The sequence below is a fragment of the Candoia aspera genome, chromosome 16 (genome assembly GCF_035149785.1).
Source record: "Candoia aspera isolate rCanAsp1 chromosome 16, rCanAsp1.hap2, whole genome shotgun sequence".
In the NCBI taxonomy this organism is placed as follows: domain Eukaryota; kingdom Metazoa; phylum Chordata; class Lepidosauria; order Squamata; family Boidae; genus Candoia; species Candoia aspera.
In genome coordinates this window covers 3,790,799-3,806,589 of record NC_086168.1, presented here as the reverse complement: position 1 = coordinate 3,806,589, position 15,791 = coordinate 3,790,799, and the positions used below count along the sequence as shown (strand labels likewise).

Here is a 15,791-nt window from a genome sequence, read left to right as displayed (position 1 = left end):
TTGGTGCTGAATTACAGGTAGTCCTCCCTTGGCGACCACAACTGGGACCAGAATTTCGGTCATTCAATGAATCTGACCTGATTGTACGACCATTTTTGCAGCAGTTGTTAAGTGAACCACGTGGTTGTTAAGCAAATCACATGGTTCCCCATTGATTTTGCTGGCTGGGAAGGTCGAAATGGCGATCATGCGATCACGTGATCACAGGACGCTGCGACTGTTATAAATGCGAACTGGTTGCCAGGCACCCGAAATGCGATCATGTGACCGCAGGGATGCTGCAACGGCTGTAAGTGTGAGGACCAGTCACAAGTCAGGTTTTAGCGCCGTCGTGAGACTGAACTGTCACTAAACAAATGGTCATTAAGCAAGGACTACCTGTAATGAGACAGTTCACTGTTGAGGTCATGAGACCAGTGAACAGGGACTCAAAAGAACAGTCAACACACAGGACTAAATCTTGTGTGTGTTATTATTATTATATTTTTATCCATACACACACACACACACACACACACACATTGTAATATATATTTGGTGAACTCAAGGCAGCAAACATACTTAATACTTCTGCCTCCTACTTTCCCCACAACAAAAACCCTGTGAGGGGAGTTGGGCTGTGAAGGAGTAACTGGCCCAAGGTCACCCAGCCGGCTTTGATGCCTAAGGTGGGACTCGAACACACAGCCTTGTGGTTGTCCAGTGCCTTCACCACCACACCAAACTGGTTCTCTATGTATGCCGGATCCAGAGACGAAACGCCAAGACACAACATTTTAGCGAAGTCGGGCACCTTAATACCCACCAGATGGAAGGCTGTGAGGTACCAAGCTCAGCCAGCTAGTGAAAATGCCCAAATTTTGGTTGGAAGGAGACGTGAGATACTAAATTCAGACTCCCAGTCTAGAAGTCATTGTAGAAGGAGCAAAACGTCCCACAAATATCTCCCTAAGAAGGGCAACATGGTTCGTGTCTCCACCCCACCCCTTCCTCAAAGAAAGAGTGAAGATGCTACTTCAACAGCTGACCATGTCATTTATTTCATTTATATCACGCCAGGAAGTTATGTCTTAATTTCCTGCTTGATCCTCCCAGTGAGCTTAAAAATTCAGCTTGGTAGGCAGCCTTCCTTCATTTCCCCGTGGAAAGCTGCCTTAGGACATAGGAATCTGGATCAGAATGAAGCAGAATGTGGGTCAGCCTGGTGACCTCCTGAAGGCCAAGGAAAAAGCCTTACTTTGTCCATCATGGCAAAAATCCGGTCCACCCTCTTCTCTGGTGTGTTCTCTTCTTCGGGGAGCTCCACTGTATTGCCCTGGGACAACAAAATGAAGACAAAACAGCCTCTGTTACGCACAACCCATTTAAATAGGGTTCAGTGAATCCTGGTTTGCTCAATGAAGCCAATTGCCTGGCTTTGCACAAGGCACTAGAGCTCCCACCAACCAGACTGGATCTGGTGTGGTATGGCCTGCTAGCTAAAAGGGGCGGATTCAGGGTTCAGTAGGTTGCGGAACTCAGCCTCATTGTCTGGAAAATCCTCGCTTGGTGTCAGCCTTACCAGGTGGACCAGACAGGACACACAACCAGATGAGCTAATTCTACTTTATTGCAAAGCTACATTAACAGAACCTCGCAAGTCTGAAAGTACAACTCTGCCCCCCCATCTCCTTTACAGCCCAAGAAACTAGGGAGGGTCCCTTCTGAGCCTCTTTCTCCACCCATTAAGCAGCTCTGGGCTATGCCCTCTCTTATCTGACCATTCCCTTGGCAGTGTCTCTTCGCCCTGTCTCCCAGATCATTCCCACATACCATTACAAAGCTCTTCTCACCTCCTCTCCTTTTACTCTCTGGAAAACTAGGGAGGGTCCCTTCTGAGCCTCTTGCCCTGCCCACTATCCAGCTCTGGGCTATGCTGCCTCTTATCTGACCATTCCCTAGGCATTGTCTCTTCACCCCAAGGTCCTTCCTACATATTATTGCACTGGGCTCTTCATCAAACCTGCTGCTTCTTTCACATGATGTAGCTTTGGACCTCCACTGTCCCCCTTTCTTCTCCTGGTCAACCCGTTGCCTTCTGCCCCAAACTACTGTCATCCATGAAGCTAGAAGCTCTTTGGGGCAGAAGACCCCATTCTTGCAGGATGGGCGAATATGCAAACATGTATGGGACCCATGTTTTGTTCTTGGCCTTCTTGCATCCACCAAATCCATTGTTTGCTTTTCAGGACCAGCCAAGATCAGCTAAAGGAGAAGCAAACATTTCCCCTGGTCGCCAGGAGACCATTGTTACTCACCCAAGGTGACCAAATAAATCACCTTCTTCGTTTGGAGGAAAAGCATTTTATCGGGCACCCTAGTCATCTGAAGTGCAGGACAGAATCTGCCACTTCCTGCAACTGAGTTCCTTTCCAGAGATTCTCATATACTCACCACCATCTGGTAAATAGCATCTACAATGTCAAGCATCTCATTTCTTGTGATGTACCCATCGTTATCCAAGTCATAGAGTTTAAAGGCCCCTAAAATCACAGGGGGGGAAAAAATCAGTTGGTTGGCATTTGCAAGAAGAGAGATACACCTTCAGGAACAGAGAGTCTTTTCAGCACTCCTGACCCATCAGAGAAGGCCGTAGGTCCAGCCAAAATCTCCATCACGATTTCTCAGACATTGTCCCCCTTTGTACAAAAGTCGGGCCCTTTTTCTATCCTAATTTCAAGAGACTTCAGAGCAAAACTCTCTAGTTCATAAACATCCATCACAAGGCCGCGCACAGACTTGAGGACCACAGAGTTCTTCCAAACATTGCCCCAAAATTGTGACGTAAGGTGGCAGAATGGCAAAACCATTAAGCAAAGGGGGAGCCATCCTGTTAATGAAGTTTAATTTGTTTGATTTAAAAAATGTGCATGAAATTAAGACAAATTTGGGTTCTGTTCCAACACCATGCCCTTCACGGCCAACGTCGGGGTCTTTGCCAGCTGCCTAAATCTGAAGGTGATTCTTTTCCAAGTTTTCTTTAGCAAGATTTATTGAGATGAACGGGAGGGAGTTACAAGAATTCCAGCAATCGAACTACTTCAATTTCGAACCAATGTATGCCTTTGGAGTTAAGAGTGGAAACTTTCTGATTTTCTTCCTAGCCATCTTTCTACAATCCAGTGAGGAGACAGGTCTCTTCGCTGATAACAGGGAAGATTCCAGCTGGCTATTTACGTAATGGTCTCCAGATTTTGATCATTCCGGGAACCGACTCTTATACCTTCTTAAATTAAATTGCCGTATAAATTGTAAATGGAATGACAACAAATTTGGGGTTTCCTCTGACACCGGCTCCTTCTTCGTCCAGGCCTCCCCTTGTTTGGGGGATGCACCCATCAAGTCAATCTCTCCAAGGGAAATCTAGCTCTCGGTTTCAGAAAGTTCGGCCCCACCATTCTACCCAGATGAGGTTTTTGTTACATGATTAGCAGGGGGAAAATTCTTAATGGAGAAGGTTCAATTTAATGCATTTAATCGCTTACACCGCAGTTTCTCATCCAGAGTTCCTCGGGAGGTAACTGAAAGGGCCTGGATAAATTCAGAAAACTCAATTCTTCCATCCTGAGGAGAAAAGGAAATGGATGAGACTGAGATCCACTTAGAAAAAGCCATTTAAAGTATAATTATGCTATGCTATGCTATGCTATGCTATGCTATGCTATGCTATGCTATGCTATGCTATGCTATGCTATGCTATGCTATGCTATGCTATGCTATGCTATGCTATGCTATGCTATGCTATGCTATGCTATGCTATGCTATGCTATGCTCTGAGAGCCAGTTTGGTATAGCGCTTAAGGCCCTGGGGTAGAAACCAGGAGGCTGTGAGTTCTAGCCCCACCTGAGGCACAAAGCCAGCTGGGTGACTTTGGGCCAGCCACTCTCCGTCAGCTCTAGGAAGGAGGTAATGGCAAACCACTTCTGAAAAACCTTGCCAAGAAAACTGCAGGGACTTGTCCAGGTAGCCTCTGAAAAACAGGCACGATTGAACAGATTTTAAAAAAATGCTATGCTATGCTCTGCATTCTATTCTCACCCAGTATTAATATTAGTTAGTATTATAGCATTGCATATGATCTAACTTTAGAGAGAGAGGTTAAAATATAATTGTACTTATAACTGCGGGGAAGAATCTCAAGAGCCACATATTTATGCCTTCACATCTTTTTTTATATCTTGTTCTTTTTTTTTTCTATTTCCTTAGTGCACTTTTAGCTTTTTCTCTTCTTTCTTTCTTTTTCACTTTTTCTGTTCTGATTTACTTTGTCGTTGTTCTTAGTATTGTTCTTAAAACTTTTAATTACATATGTATAAAGGATTATTATAGGATCGTATGAGCAAATTTCATTATCTGCACTAACTTCCCCAAAACTCAGTGGTTCTGAATCCAATACAGACCCACCCCTGCATTTCTCACAGTTCAGAAGCTGAAGGTGTTAGTTTCCCCTGAGGATGTCCATGGATCCCCAGTACAGGTAGTCCTCACTTAATGACTGCAATCAGGGACCAGAATTTTGGTAGCTAAGCGAGGCAATCGTTAAGCAAGGCATCATATGACCAGACCCGATTTTTACGACCATTTTTACAGTGGTCGTTAAGCGAATCATCCAGTTGTTAAGCTAATCGTGGCACTAGTTAAGTGAATCAATGGTTCCCTATTGATTTGTCTTGTTGGAAGCCAGCTGGGAAGGTCACAAATTGCGATCATGTGACCACAGGACACTGCAACCGGTTATAAATGCGAGCAGGTTGCCAAGCACCCAAATCGCAACCATGTGACCACGGGGGTGGTGCAACAGTCATAACTTTGAGGACCGGTCATAAGTAACATTTTTAGCCCCATCGTATCTCCAAACCATCGTCAAACGAATGGTCATTAAGCAAGGACTACCTGTAGCTTCCTATGTGCCCTGGAAAGCTTTTTTAAGGCAGCGTATCCCTTCCCAGTCGCAAAACGGTCGGCCATCTGTGCTTCGCTTGGAAAGGGAAAAAAGAGTGGGGAGGAAAGAAAGCAAGCTCACTTTGTTCTCATCAAAGACATTAAAGACAAATGTTGCGAACTTGGTTGGGTCGCCAAAAGGGAAAAATTGCTTGTAGATTTTCTGAAATCCAGCTGCGTCTAACTGTCCACTCGGGCAGTCCTTGATAAAGCCTTTGTACCTGAGATAAGAAAGATAAACTGAGTTATCTGGGATGGCAGGTGAATTCTTCCTGTGCCCCAAAGAAAGCAATTGGAACGTTTTTTTTTACAAAATCTTAGCTTTTCTGTGACCTTTCGGGCAGTGCTCCTCAACCTTGAGAACTTTGAAGATGTGTGGACTTCAGCTCCCAGAATTCCCCAGCCAACAGGGCTGGCTGGGGAATTCTGGGAGTTGAAGTCCATACATCTTAAAGTTGCCAAGGTTGAGAAACACTGCTTTAGGGGGAAAAGCCTGCATCTGCACAGTTAAAGTCCTGATTCAAATGTTGCTTCTATTATGAATTGCTAAGACTGACATTTGCAATCCTCTGCAATAGGGGAACACAACCTCTTGGCCTTAAAGGGGTTAACTACACCTTCAAAACTGCTTCCAACTTGTAATTTTTAGCATGGCCAAAAGAGAAATCCTCTTCTTTGAATGCATTATCTGCTATAACGGTTTGGAACAGGGCTGCTTCACCCACCTTCTGCTAAATTGCAAATGGTTTTAATGATGGTTTGTTGAATGCCACCGCTGGCTGGGTCTGAATACATCATTAAGCCACAAACCCTGGTCTGCAAAACACAAAGGCCAGGTTTATGCATGAGATGATGCTAGAATCTGTGGACCGCATTCTCACAGACCGGTGAGAAACCGAAACCAAAACTGAAAGTGAAACTACTAAGTTTATGGGTCTGCTCCATATTTGTGACCCTGGCTGGGCTAGATCTGTAACAGATGTGGTCATAATGTTGTGTGAATGGAACTGGGGCGTAACATCGCATGACTAAATTTACTTTTCTTTCTGCCTATTTGGTGGAAATATTCCACCTTCCAAGGCTTCACCTGAAAAGGCTTCTCAGGCAGAGAAGCTCCAATCATCCTAACCATCATCCACAGCAGCTGGGGCTGATGCAACATGTGGCCCAGCCTCAAGTAAGATGCTCCCATTAAGTTCTGAAAATGGGGCAGCTGGTGTCTATGCCTGATCTGAGATACCATTCCTACTTGGGATCTGAACACCGTACGGCTTTATGTCAAGGCATCTAACCTACTAAAGATCTTCCAAGCTGATTTTCCTGTTTTGCTGGACAGCAAAGAGTTTGCCATAAGAGGTAGCGGAATCCCTACCCAGTGGAACTGGGCACGACGCATCTCATCTGCAGCAATCCATCTTATTTAGTAATCCACGGTGTGGGAGCCAATGGCCAAAATATTTACAAATTGGGTGACAGCCCAATTTCCCGCCCCCCCCCCAGCTATTCTCTCTGATTTACATAACGCAGAAGCTGGTGTTAGAATAATACTTACATCAAAAGGAATCTTGATGGATACCACAGCCGATGCTGGGTTACCTTTCGAGCACAAGGAGGCCAACTTGCTCAGAAGATGCCACTATAAGGTTCTCCCCACCCTCCCCAGGTAGTGTAATGGTATCTGAGAAAGACCTCGGGAGACTGGGCAAAGAGACGCTGCCATGGAAGGGTCAGATAAGAGGCAGCTGAGCCCACGGCTGGATAGTGGATGGGGCAAGAGGCTCAGAAGGGACCTCCCCTAGTTTGTCGGGCTGTAAAGGAGATGGGGGTGGGGGGAGGGAGAATTGTACTTTCAGACTTGAAAGATTCTGTCAATGTAGCTTTACAGTAAACCAGAATTAGCTCATCTGGTTGTGATTCCTGTCTGGTTTATCCCATGAGGCTGACAAGTAGCTTCCCATTTTCTAAGCTCCGTGCTTCTCCATATAAGCTCAGTTTTGCGAGAGAAATGCAGTTGGCTGACTCATTTCTACCCTACCAGGTTCCAGCCCTGAAACACCAGCACTTTCCCACCTACAGAATGTTGCAAAGCCTGGTTGCAATTTCACTACTGCAGCTCCAACTTCCAGAAGGAACTATGGGTATTGTTGGCCCAACCCATCTGGAGGGCACCAGGGCAGGGAGGGCTGCTGAAAGTTTTGAAGATACCTATTATAACAGAGAGGAAAAGGTAGGCAACCTGGTCTCACCTACACCTCCCTTGGGCCCAACAGCTTCTTCTCCCACAATTTTTAAGGACTGATTTAGATTTCTTTTAAGTGGGTTGGTTTGGTGCAAAGCAAAAAATGACGAGCTCTGGCATTGCTTGGATTTACTGGGCAATGTATCAACTTCCCCCAACTTGGGGCCTTACGGATACACTGTCATCACAACTCCCAGAATTCTCAGCTAGAGGTGTTCAGCCACAGTAGTAGGGAATTCTGGGAGCTACAGCCCCACCATGTTTGGAGATGTCCAGGTTACAGAAGGGTGCTCCAGCCTCAGCAGAATGAATGGTCTCTGAGGAGCTGTCCATGGTCCTGCCAATTCTGAGCTAAAGACACCAGGGGGGGAGCTCATCACACAAAACTAGACTTATGCTTCTACAGGTAGTCCTTGCTTAATGACCGCTCATTTAGTGACTGTCCAGAGTTACGATGGCACTGAAGAACCCAACTTGCAACCATTCCTCAGACTTACGACCATCACAGCGTCCCCATGGTCATGTGATCGCGATGCAGGCGCTTGGCAATCATTGTGCATTTACGACAGTTGCAACATCCCATGGTTACATGATCACCATTCTGGATATTCCCAGGCAGCTTCCAACAAGCAAAATCAATAGGGAACCATATGATTTGCTTAACAACCGCTGCAAAAATGGTCGTAAAATCAGGCTTGGGTTCACTTAATGACCGCATTGCTTAGCAGCCTAAATTTCAGTCCCAACTGCTGTTGTTAAGGAAGGACTACCTGTACTGTGACCAAGCTGGCCACTTCGCAAGTACTGCCCGGAAAAGCAAGCACCCCATGTCTTGAGTCCAACTCGCCTCCCATTTTAGGACAACTGCACTTCAATAATTAAATAAAGTCAGTTAGAAGTAGGACCTTCAGCAGATGATGAATTGTACTGACTCCTCACCAATCCAATTAAATATTGGGCCAGCTACTTGCTCTAAGTCTCCAGCACTCCACGCTAAGGCCAGAAGCAGGTCTCTGCTGAAAAAGTTTGCATGGCCTCTGTCTGAAGGGCAGGATGAGTCCAAGCCATATCAGAGCCCACCCCCCACACAAATAAGCATGAACGGTAACCATTTGGAGAGTCCTTGATGTGCTTCATGTCATTAATTTTTACAACTCTGTCTGACAGGTTAGGAAACAGGTTAGTCCAGACGAGAAGCATACCCAGAAGTCTGAGCTCAATCTTTATTGTAAGGTTATATTAACAGAATCTTGCAAGTCTGAAAGTACATCTCCCCCCCACCTCACCTTTACAGCCCAAGAAACTAGGGAGGGTCCCTCCTGAGATGTTTCCCACACCCCTTTTCCTTCTGTGGGCTCAGCTGCCTCCTATCTGACCATTGCCTAGGCTGCGCCTCTGCCTCCTGTCTCCCAAGGTCATTCCCACATACCGTTAAATCGGCTAAGATTGGGACATGGAGTTTTCCATGGACATTCCCTGAGCTAAGAAAGACGTTAGAAGTAGCTGTGTTTGCCCAACACTGCAAAGCCTAAACCTGGTGTAACAAGCCACAATGACTGCATTCAGACAACATGTGGTGATCAAACAAAGCAACTTCCCACCACCAACAACTCAAGTCCCAGTTCACCCAAAGTGGTTAGACAACATGGGGAACCACCACACTAAAGGACAAACTTCAGAGGACATCTCTGCATCTTTATGAATAGCCTCCTCACCTAGGCTCAGATCATGACTTCTTAAGGATGCGTCACGTGTCACAGAAGACCCAAAGTAGGATCTCAAAGAAGCATGATCCAAACACAGCTCCCCAGTATATGGGAGACTCTAGAATGTGAGAATGTAAATGCAATGCACAGCAAATTAAAGGAGTCAGCAAACAACCAGCCACACAGGGAGGATGCCTGATGCAATTCTGTAAGAGCAATGTACTTTCAGAGTGTAGAGAATAAGGAAGATGACCTTGAGAGAGATAAGCCAGATCTACCAAAGCAACAAGGCAAAAATCATGGCTTAAGTCCCCAACAAGCAGAAAATGTGCATCAGTGCTCAGACAGACACCTTCCTAATTCACATGGGTATAAGAAGGGGAGGAGGCACAGCACAATCAGATTTGCAAGATCTGAATGCAAATTCTTTTAGCTATTCTCAAAGTCGTCTTAGCCTTCCTGTGGAGTCCATTTCCTGATCTGGCCTACCTGGTGGGGTTGACACAGAGCAATAGATGGCATGAGAAATTATACAACTGAAGGCTGATGTACAGGGGGAGTGCCCAATGCAACTGCGCAACACAAGCCTTTCCAAACTAATGGATGGAATAAGACATAATAAACAGTAATTACAAGGGGGTATAAACTCCAACACAAGCATCCATCCAGAAGGGTATTTGACACAAATCTATCGAATACACATCCTTCCAAATTAATGGATCACACAAGAATACATTGTTAAAGGCTATGGTAAACTTCAAAGTACCCATCAACGAAAGAGGTGCTCACAGCAACTCCTAATGCATATGATGCTTAGAGGGAATAAATACTCAGAATAAATACTGGTGTTCTCTCGGGGAGTGAATATTTATTTTAGGCTGGAAAGTAAGACTGTTCCTCCAGTTTTCATGGGAACATTGACCTATCTCCAACTCACATTGGCTGTACTCACACCGCATATAACCTGGGTTCCAAATTCACCCAGTTTTGCTTTGCAGAAGATTTTGAACCATCATTTAATCTAAAGGGGTCTGGATTTGCCGAACACACAAAGATAAGCCAGAATAAAATGAACCAATCTTAACATATTGCGCCAAAGGAGCTGCTTGGGTTTTAAGTGACACCCCAACCCCGCATATTCTGTTGTCTGAACTCTGCCAGCAGTGGGCCCTTGTCTTAGCAATTTGCCTCTCTGGCTTCAGGACTCAGTTCATCCAATTTGGGGGGAAGCAACTCTGGCAGATTTCCATTTAGGAACTCTGATGGGCCAATCTTGGGACAAAAGCAGAGGAATGTGTGAATTTCTAAGGTTAAAGCTAATCTAAATTAGCAAATTTTATTAATGCAGCCAACGATCTGGATAAGTGTACTGTGTAAATATGGATGTACTGCACTAACTCTATTGATTGTGGTTTATTCAATGCATTGTGGCTGTGAACCACGGTTACCATGTTATAAACACAGCCCCTAAACATAGGAAGCAGCTGGAGGGAGGGAGAGATCTAAACCAGAACGGTATGTATTAAACATTCACCGGATAATGTTGCAATTACCCCTATGGCCTCTTTTAGTTCTTACTGGGTATCTTGACCAGGATAGTGACTTAGCATTTCACTGAGCCAGCCATATTTTTAATGCCACCCCACCCCCATCCCCGTTGCATCACCTTTCAAATAATCAAATCTCTAGAATTTTTGTGATTTAGTTCCTCTGCACAACCCATGTGTCATCCTTCCGAAGCAAATGTGTCTTGAGAAAGGCAAGACACAATCCCTCTGAAATCTGCATGCCATAAGGAAGAAGACACCCATGGGGTCTGATCACAAAAGTACACAAATGCCACGCAACACTTGAGTGCCTGTAAACTCCAAGCTTTTTTTCCTCTTTGGTCTGTGTATGTACGAATGTTTAACAGAGAACCTAAAATAACACTGAATACTTACCATTGCTGGACTTCCTTCTCTGTGACTGAAAAAGACAAAAAGAGAAAGAAAAAACGTATTTACAGACCACTTCATGCATGTTTGCACACCAATTAAGTTTTCATTGCTGAGTGCCTTACCTCTTATCTTATTCACCCATTTAGGCTCAGACTTAATTGCTCTCCATTAGAACCACTAGTTCTTTCAATCAATTTGCAAACGTAATTTGCAATGAGAAAAATCTTCTGCCTTTGTTAGCAATTCCTCTATTACTAGACTTAAATAGGGAATATTCAATGTTTTGCAACTCAGACAGGATATCCACAGCGTTAAAGGGGTGGGAGGGTGGGGAGAGGGAAGTATCTTGGAAATTTAGAAAAAAATTAAAATTAAAATATTGGAAATGTACTGGTTGGGAAAGGTGGCATGACTGTCCAATACATCTTAAATATATCAAACCAGCAGAAACGAACTTACTGTGTGCTGTTTTCACATTCCGACATCGATCCACCCCATTCCACCCAGGAAATTTTCCACCAAAATTGTTTTCTCTTTGGAAGATGTTTTCAAACTAAAACTTACTTCTTTCAAAGAATGGGAACTGTTGAGGTGGGGGGGAACGTGCAGGAAAGGTCTCTGCCCAGTTTTAGTTGTAAACTGCATCGGTAACACAGTAAAGTTTGCTGAGATCAGAAAACCAGCCAAGTCAGAAAGCAGCTTTTCACGAACCATTTCTCCTGTTAGAAAGAGCTGTGAAATTATGTACAGGTAGTCCTCACTTAATGACCACAATTGAGACCAGAAGTTCAGTTGCTAAGCAAAGCAATCATTAAGTCAATTTGACCCAATTTTATGACCTTTTTTGCAGCAGGCATTAAGTGAACCACATGGCCGTTAAGCAAATCAGGTGGTTCCCCGTTGATTTTGCTTGCCAGAAGCTGGCCAGGGAGGTCAAAAATGGTGATCACATGACCACAGGATGCTGCAATGGTCATAAATGTGAACCGGTTGCCAAGCACCCAAATTATGATCACATGACTGCAGGGACGCTGCGACGGTCGTGTGAGCACTGGTTGTAAATCGGTTTTCTCAGCACTGTCGTAAGTCTGAACCGTCACTAAACAAATGGTCATTAAGTGAGGACTACCTGTAATCATTTTCCAAAGCCCCCACTTCTTTTTCCTAAGTGAATATGGGGAGGAGGAGGAGAAAGCACCTTCAAAGAATGAGGATTTTCTTTTTCTTAGCATGACAACTAAAATGTCCCTTGGATATAACTTCCAAGTTGGGATCATAGAAGGATGCATTAAAGCTCACAGAAGGATTAATTACTTAAAAAAGAGGTCGAGTGCTGTGCTTGCACTCTCTAAAAGCTGCAAACATTTAGGGAAGAAAATATATACATGTTGGCTCCTGGTATTTAGAGATACACTATGCCTAATCATGGAGGTTCCGTTCATCTACAGCCAATAGACGCAGACTGGGGGCTGGCTGAAATCTCGCATGTTAGCCGAATCTTGCAAAGGTCCCTGCGTTCTCTCACAAACATTTGGCGATTTTAATGTTTATAAGCTGTTTATTTTTCTATTTTTAAACTTCCTCTGAATTTTGTCTGAAGCCCCTGATATCACAAACCTCTGTACAATGATGCCCGCTCCCTGAAAGCACTCCCAGCTCCTACCATTGATAAACATGTCCCTCAATATTTAAAACACGTAGTAAATTATATATATGGTTTGATCTCAGTACACAAAATTCAGTGGTAGACTGCCTCTAGACATGGAAGTTTAATTATCATAGCTACAACTGTCCAAAATCTGGAAAGTCCCCCAACTCTTGCTAGATCAAAGCAAAAGTCCTTACGCCTATTTCCAACGTTGGTCAGCCAAATCATTTGGAAACAGACACAGCTCCAAAATGCAGAATGCTTCTGAGTTTGGCCCTTTTAATTCTCCACCCAAAAATTGCCTTCTCGTCCTAACTGGCAAGTTTGCATCTCAGGTTAGTGCAAACCAAGGTGTTGTATCAAGGCGGTTACCCCATGTTCTTATCAGATGCTACATGCCAACTGTAAAGGTCATGCTATAATTTACATGATAAATATACATTACATTTACATAGAGAGCCAGTTTGGTGGTAAGGCACCAGGCTAGAAACCAGGAGACCGTGAGTTCTAGTCCAGACTCAGGCACAAAGCCAGCAGGGTGACCTTGGGCCAGTCACTCTCTGTCAGCCCTAGGAAGCAAGCAATGGCAAACCACTTCTGAAATCTTGCCAAGAAAACTGTCCAGGCAGTCGCCAGGAGTCAAAAACTGACTCAAAGGCATACAATTTATCATTTACATTGCCTTTGTCATTCTTATGTATCATTTCAGAGGGTTGGTAACCTGTAACCTTGTGGGATTTGGGGCTCTTTTGCATCCTTCTAGCAAGAAGGTAGAATATGTTGGCTGTGCTGGCCAATCAAAGATACTTTGCTCCAACTATCTCCAAATGCTCTGAGTCTTTACTTAAGTGGGTTTTTCCCCCACAACAATCCCATATTTTTTCTTTTGCTTTCCTGCCTCAGCAGTGTGGCTGCCCTGCCAACTGTCTACACAACTTCTGAGCAAAGCATATAAGATGACTGCACCCCCTTTCATACCTCCATGATGCATTTACCTATTTCAGTGATTGACTGGATCTGAGCCCTGCCTTGCTAAGCAGGCAAGACTTCACCGTTATTGCATTGTCAATTGGCAAGGAAAAAAGTAAGAGATGAACAAAGACTGGGGAGAGAAATATCCCTTTCTAACTTCTAAGGACAAACTGTATAAATTGGGGCCTTAGCTGGATAAGCCTCTGGGGAGGAATTTTAAGCAACGCAAAATAAATCAATATGGATTCATGACCTGGATCGTGGAAAAGGGGGAAGAGGGGGCCTGGCTGCCTTCACGTAATGGCTTTGGAGATGGACACGGCCGAGGGCAGAAGGCCAAACCTCGCATTCCCAAGTGGAGGATCAACACACAGGGCAATTTTCTGCAGCAAGCGGTGTCACGCCGCAGTGGCCCCATCTTGCTGGCAAACAGAAATCCCGAGCTATAACCGGCTGCACCAGACATCCGAATCGACCTGGAGTGATTTTGCAAATTGCTGTGGCTCTTTGACGCTGATCGCTTTGAGAACCTGAATTGAATTAAGGAATCAATTGCAGGCCACTAGAAGAAAAGAAATGGATGCATTCTTTTTTTAAAGAGAGGAAAAGAGACTTTACAGTATTCTGGTTCTGTTTTAGAGAGACCAGCTCACCACACCTTAAAAGCTCTCACTGCCAAGCAATCAGCTTTGGCTAGGAATGGGCAGTGCAGAGCTTCAAAAGGAACAGCTAATTAGTGATGCAAATGCGATGCATAACTTTTGCGGGATACCAGATTTGCATGCTTCCATCTGCATTTCAGAAATGTAACACATTAAACACCTACACACACACACACTCACATCCTTCTGGCATTCAGGGAATGCCTGAATCAAGTGCCAATATTTGAGCTTTTCAGATCAAACGTGAACAGCCTGTGAACTGAAACATTTAGCCCGTGATCTACTCTGCCCCCAACACCTTTGGAGCAATTGCAAAACACTATTTGTGCATTTCTCAAAAGTGAAAGAAAACTTGCAAGCAAATACAGCTAGTCCTCACTTAACGACCACAATGGGACAGGAATTTTGGTTGCTGAACGAAGCGGTCACTAAATGAATCTGACACAATTTTACGACCTTTTTTGCAGTGGCTGTTAAGCGAATCATGCGGTTGCCCATTGATTTTGTGTGAGGACCGGTCGTAAGTCGTTTTTTTCAGCACTGTTCTAAGTCCAAACCATCACTAAATGAATGGTTATTAAGCAAGGGCTAACAGTAAGCCCACTTGCAAATTCATAATTGGGAAGCAGAATGCTAATGAACACTGCCGCCCTGTCATTCCAGATCCACTTTAAATTATATTCTGTTTTCCCCTCTCTTTCACTCTAATGGGTTCAGTGCTTAAAGCTTTCAGCTCTCCCAGTTAAACATTAAAAAGGCCAAATGTGAGACAAACAGAAGTAACCCATTCCAACCCCAGATCTGAACTCCTTCCTCTTGCTTCATAAGAAGGAACAAAAAACTCCACCTACGAAGAACGTCAGGATGAAGTCTTTAGCCAGCTTTTACTCCCTGACACGCTAGATTTCTGTGTGCAGGTTTGTGGTGGCTGTTTGCACTGAAGTATATTCTGACTTGAAAGCTCCTAGTTCAACCTGCTCAACAAAAAATTATGCAAGCAAATTCTCTTTTACTGCGCTGAACGAGAACAGCACTAAAACCAGAGCTGCAGAATTTTCTGCCTTGGCCCAGAATTTCTGCTCTTCATTTTCACCTTCCCAAACTCAACACATGAGAGGCTTATTCTTTTAAAAAAAACCTGGCTGGTTCTGATACTTTGCCAGACCAGGAGAAAAGGCAGCAGAGAAGGTGAAGAATCTCCTATTCCCAGAAGTGAAACATAAAAATACTTTCCTGACGCATCAGTTTCTTAAACCAAAGTTTGCATTGCTTGTGTGAGCAATCTTTTGTCTGGGCCAAGGCAGAAAATTCTGCAGCCCTGGTTTTCATGCTGTTCTCGTTCAGCGCAGTAAAAGAGAATTTGCTCGCATGATTTTTTTTCAGAAGAGTAGATTATTGTGGTCTTCTTCTCATTGTGGGGGGGTAGAGAGGAGGGAGAATTGATGTTCTGGCTTTTATTAAATTATAAGGTGGCAAAGGGGTGAATAAGCAAGTTGGGTCCTCCATTTTTCATTATATGTGTATTAGAGAGAGAGAGAGAATTTAGAATAATTTATAATTTATATAGAATGCTACATAACATTTTAGAATTTTTCATGTAGTAAAATATATAAAACAGACAAGAACAAAGTTAGAAAATAAGA

The 15,791-nt window shown here is 44.1% G+C and overlaps 2 protein-coding genes across 2 annotated transcripts in view; one reads left to right on the top strand and one right to left on the bottom strand.

Moving 5' to 3' along the window:
- PTGES (prostaglandin E synthase) overlaps window positions 1-15,791 on the top strand; it is a 377,050-nt gene that overhangs the window by 51,880 nt on the left and 309,379 nt on the right. The gene's annotated exons all lie outside the window — the stretch shown is intronic.
- Window positions 1-15,791, bottom strand: part of NCS1 (neuronal calcium sensor 1) — a 32,941-nt gene that overhangs the window by 2,259 nt on the left and 14,891 nt on the right. The window contains exons 2-6 of the mRNA XM_063316089.1: window positions 10,870-10,894; window positions 5,064-5,202; window positions 3,525-3,603; window positions 2,434-2,522; window positions 1,238-1,315 (exon numbers count right to left, since the gene is read on the bottom strand). Coding sequence (XP_063172159.1) covers window positions 1,238-1,315; window positions 2,434-2,522; window positions 3,525-3,603; window positions 5,064-5,202; window positions 10,870-10,894 — 410 coding nt within the window. The remainder of the gene's footprint in view (window positions 1-1,237; window positions 1,316-2,433; window positions 2,523-3,524; window positions 3,604-5,063; window positions 5,203-10,869; window positions 10,895-15,791) is intronic.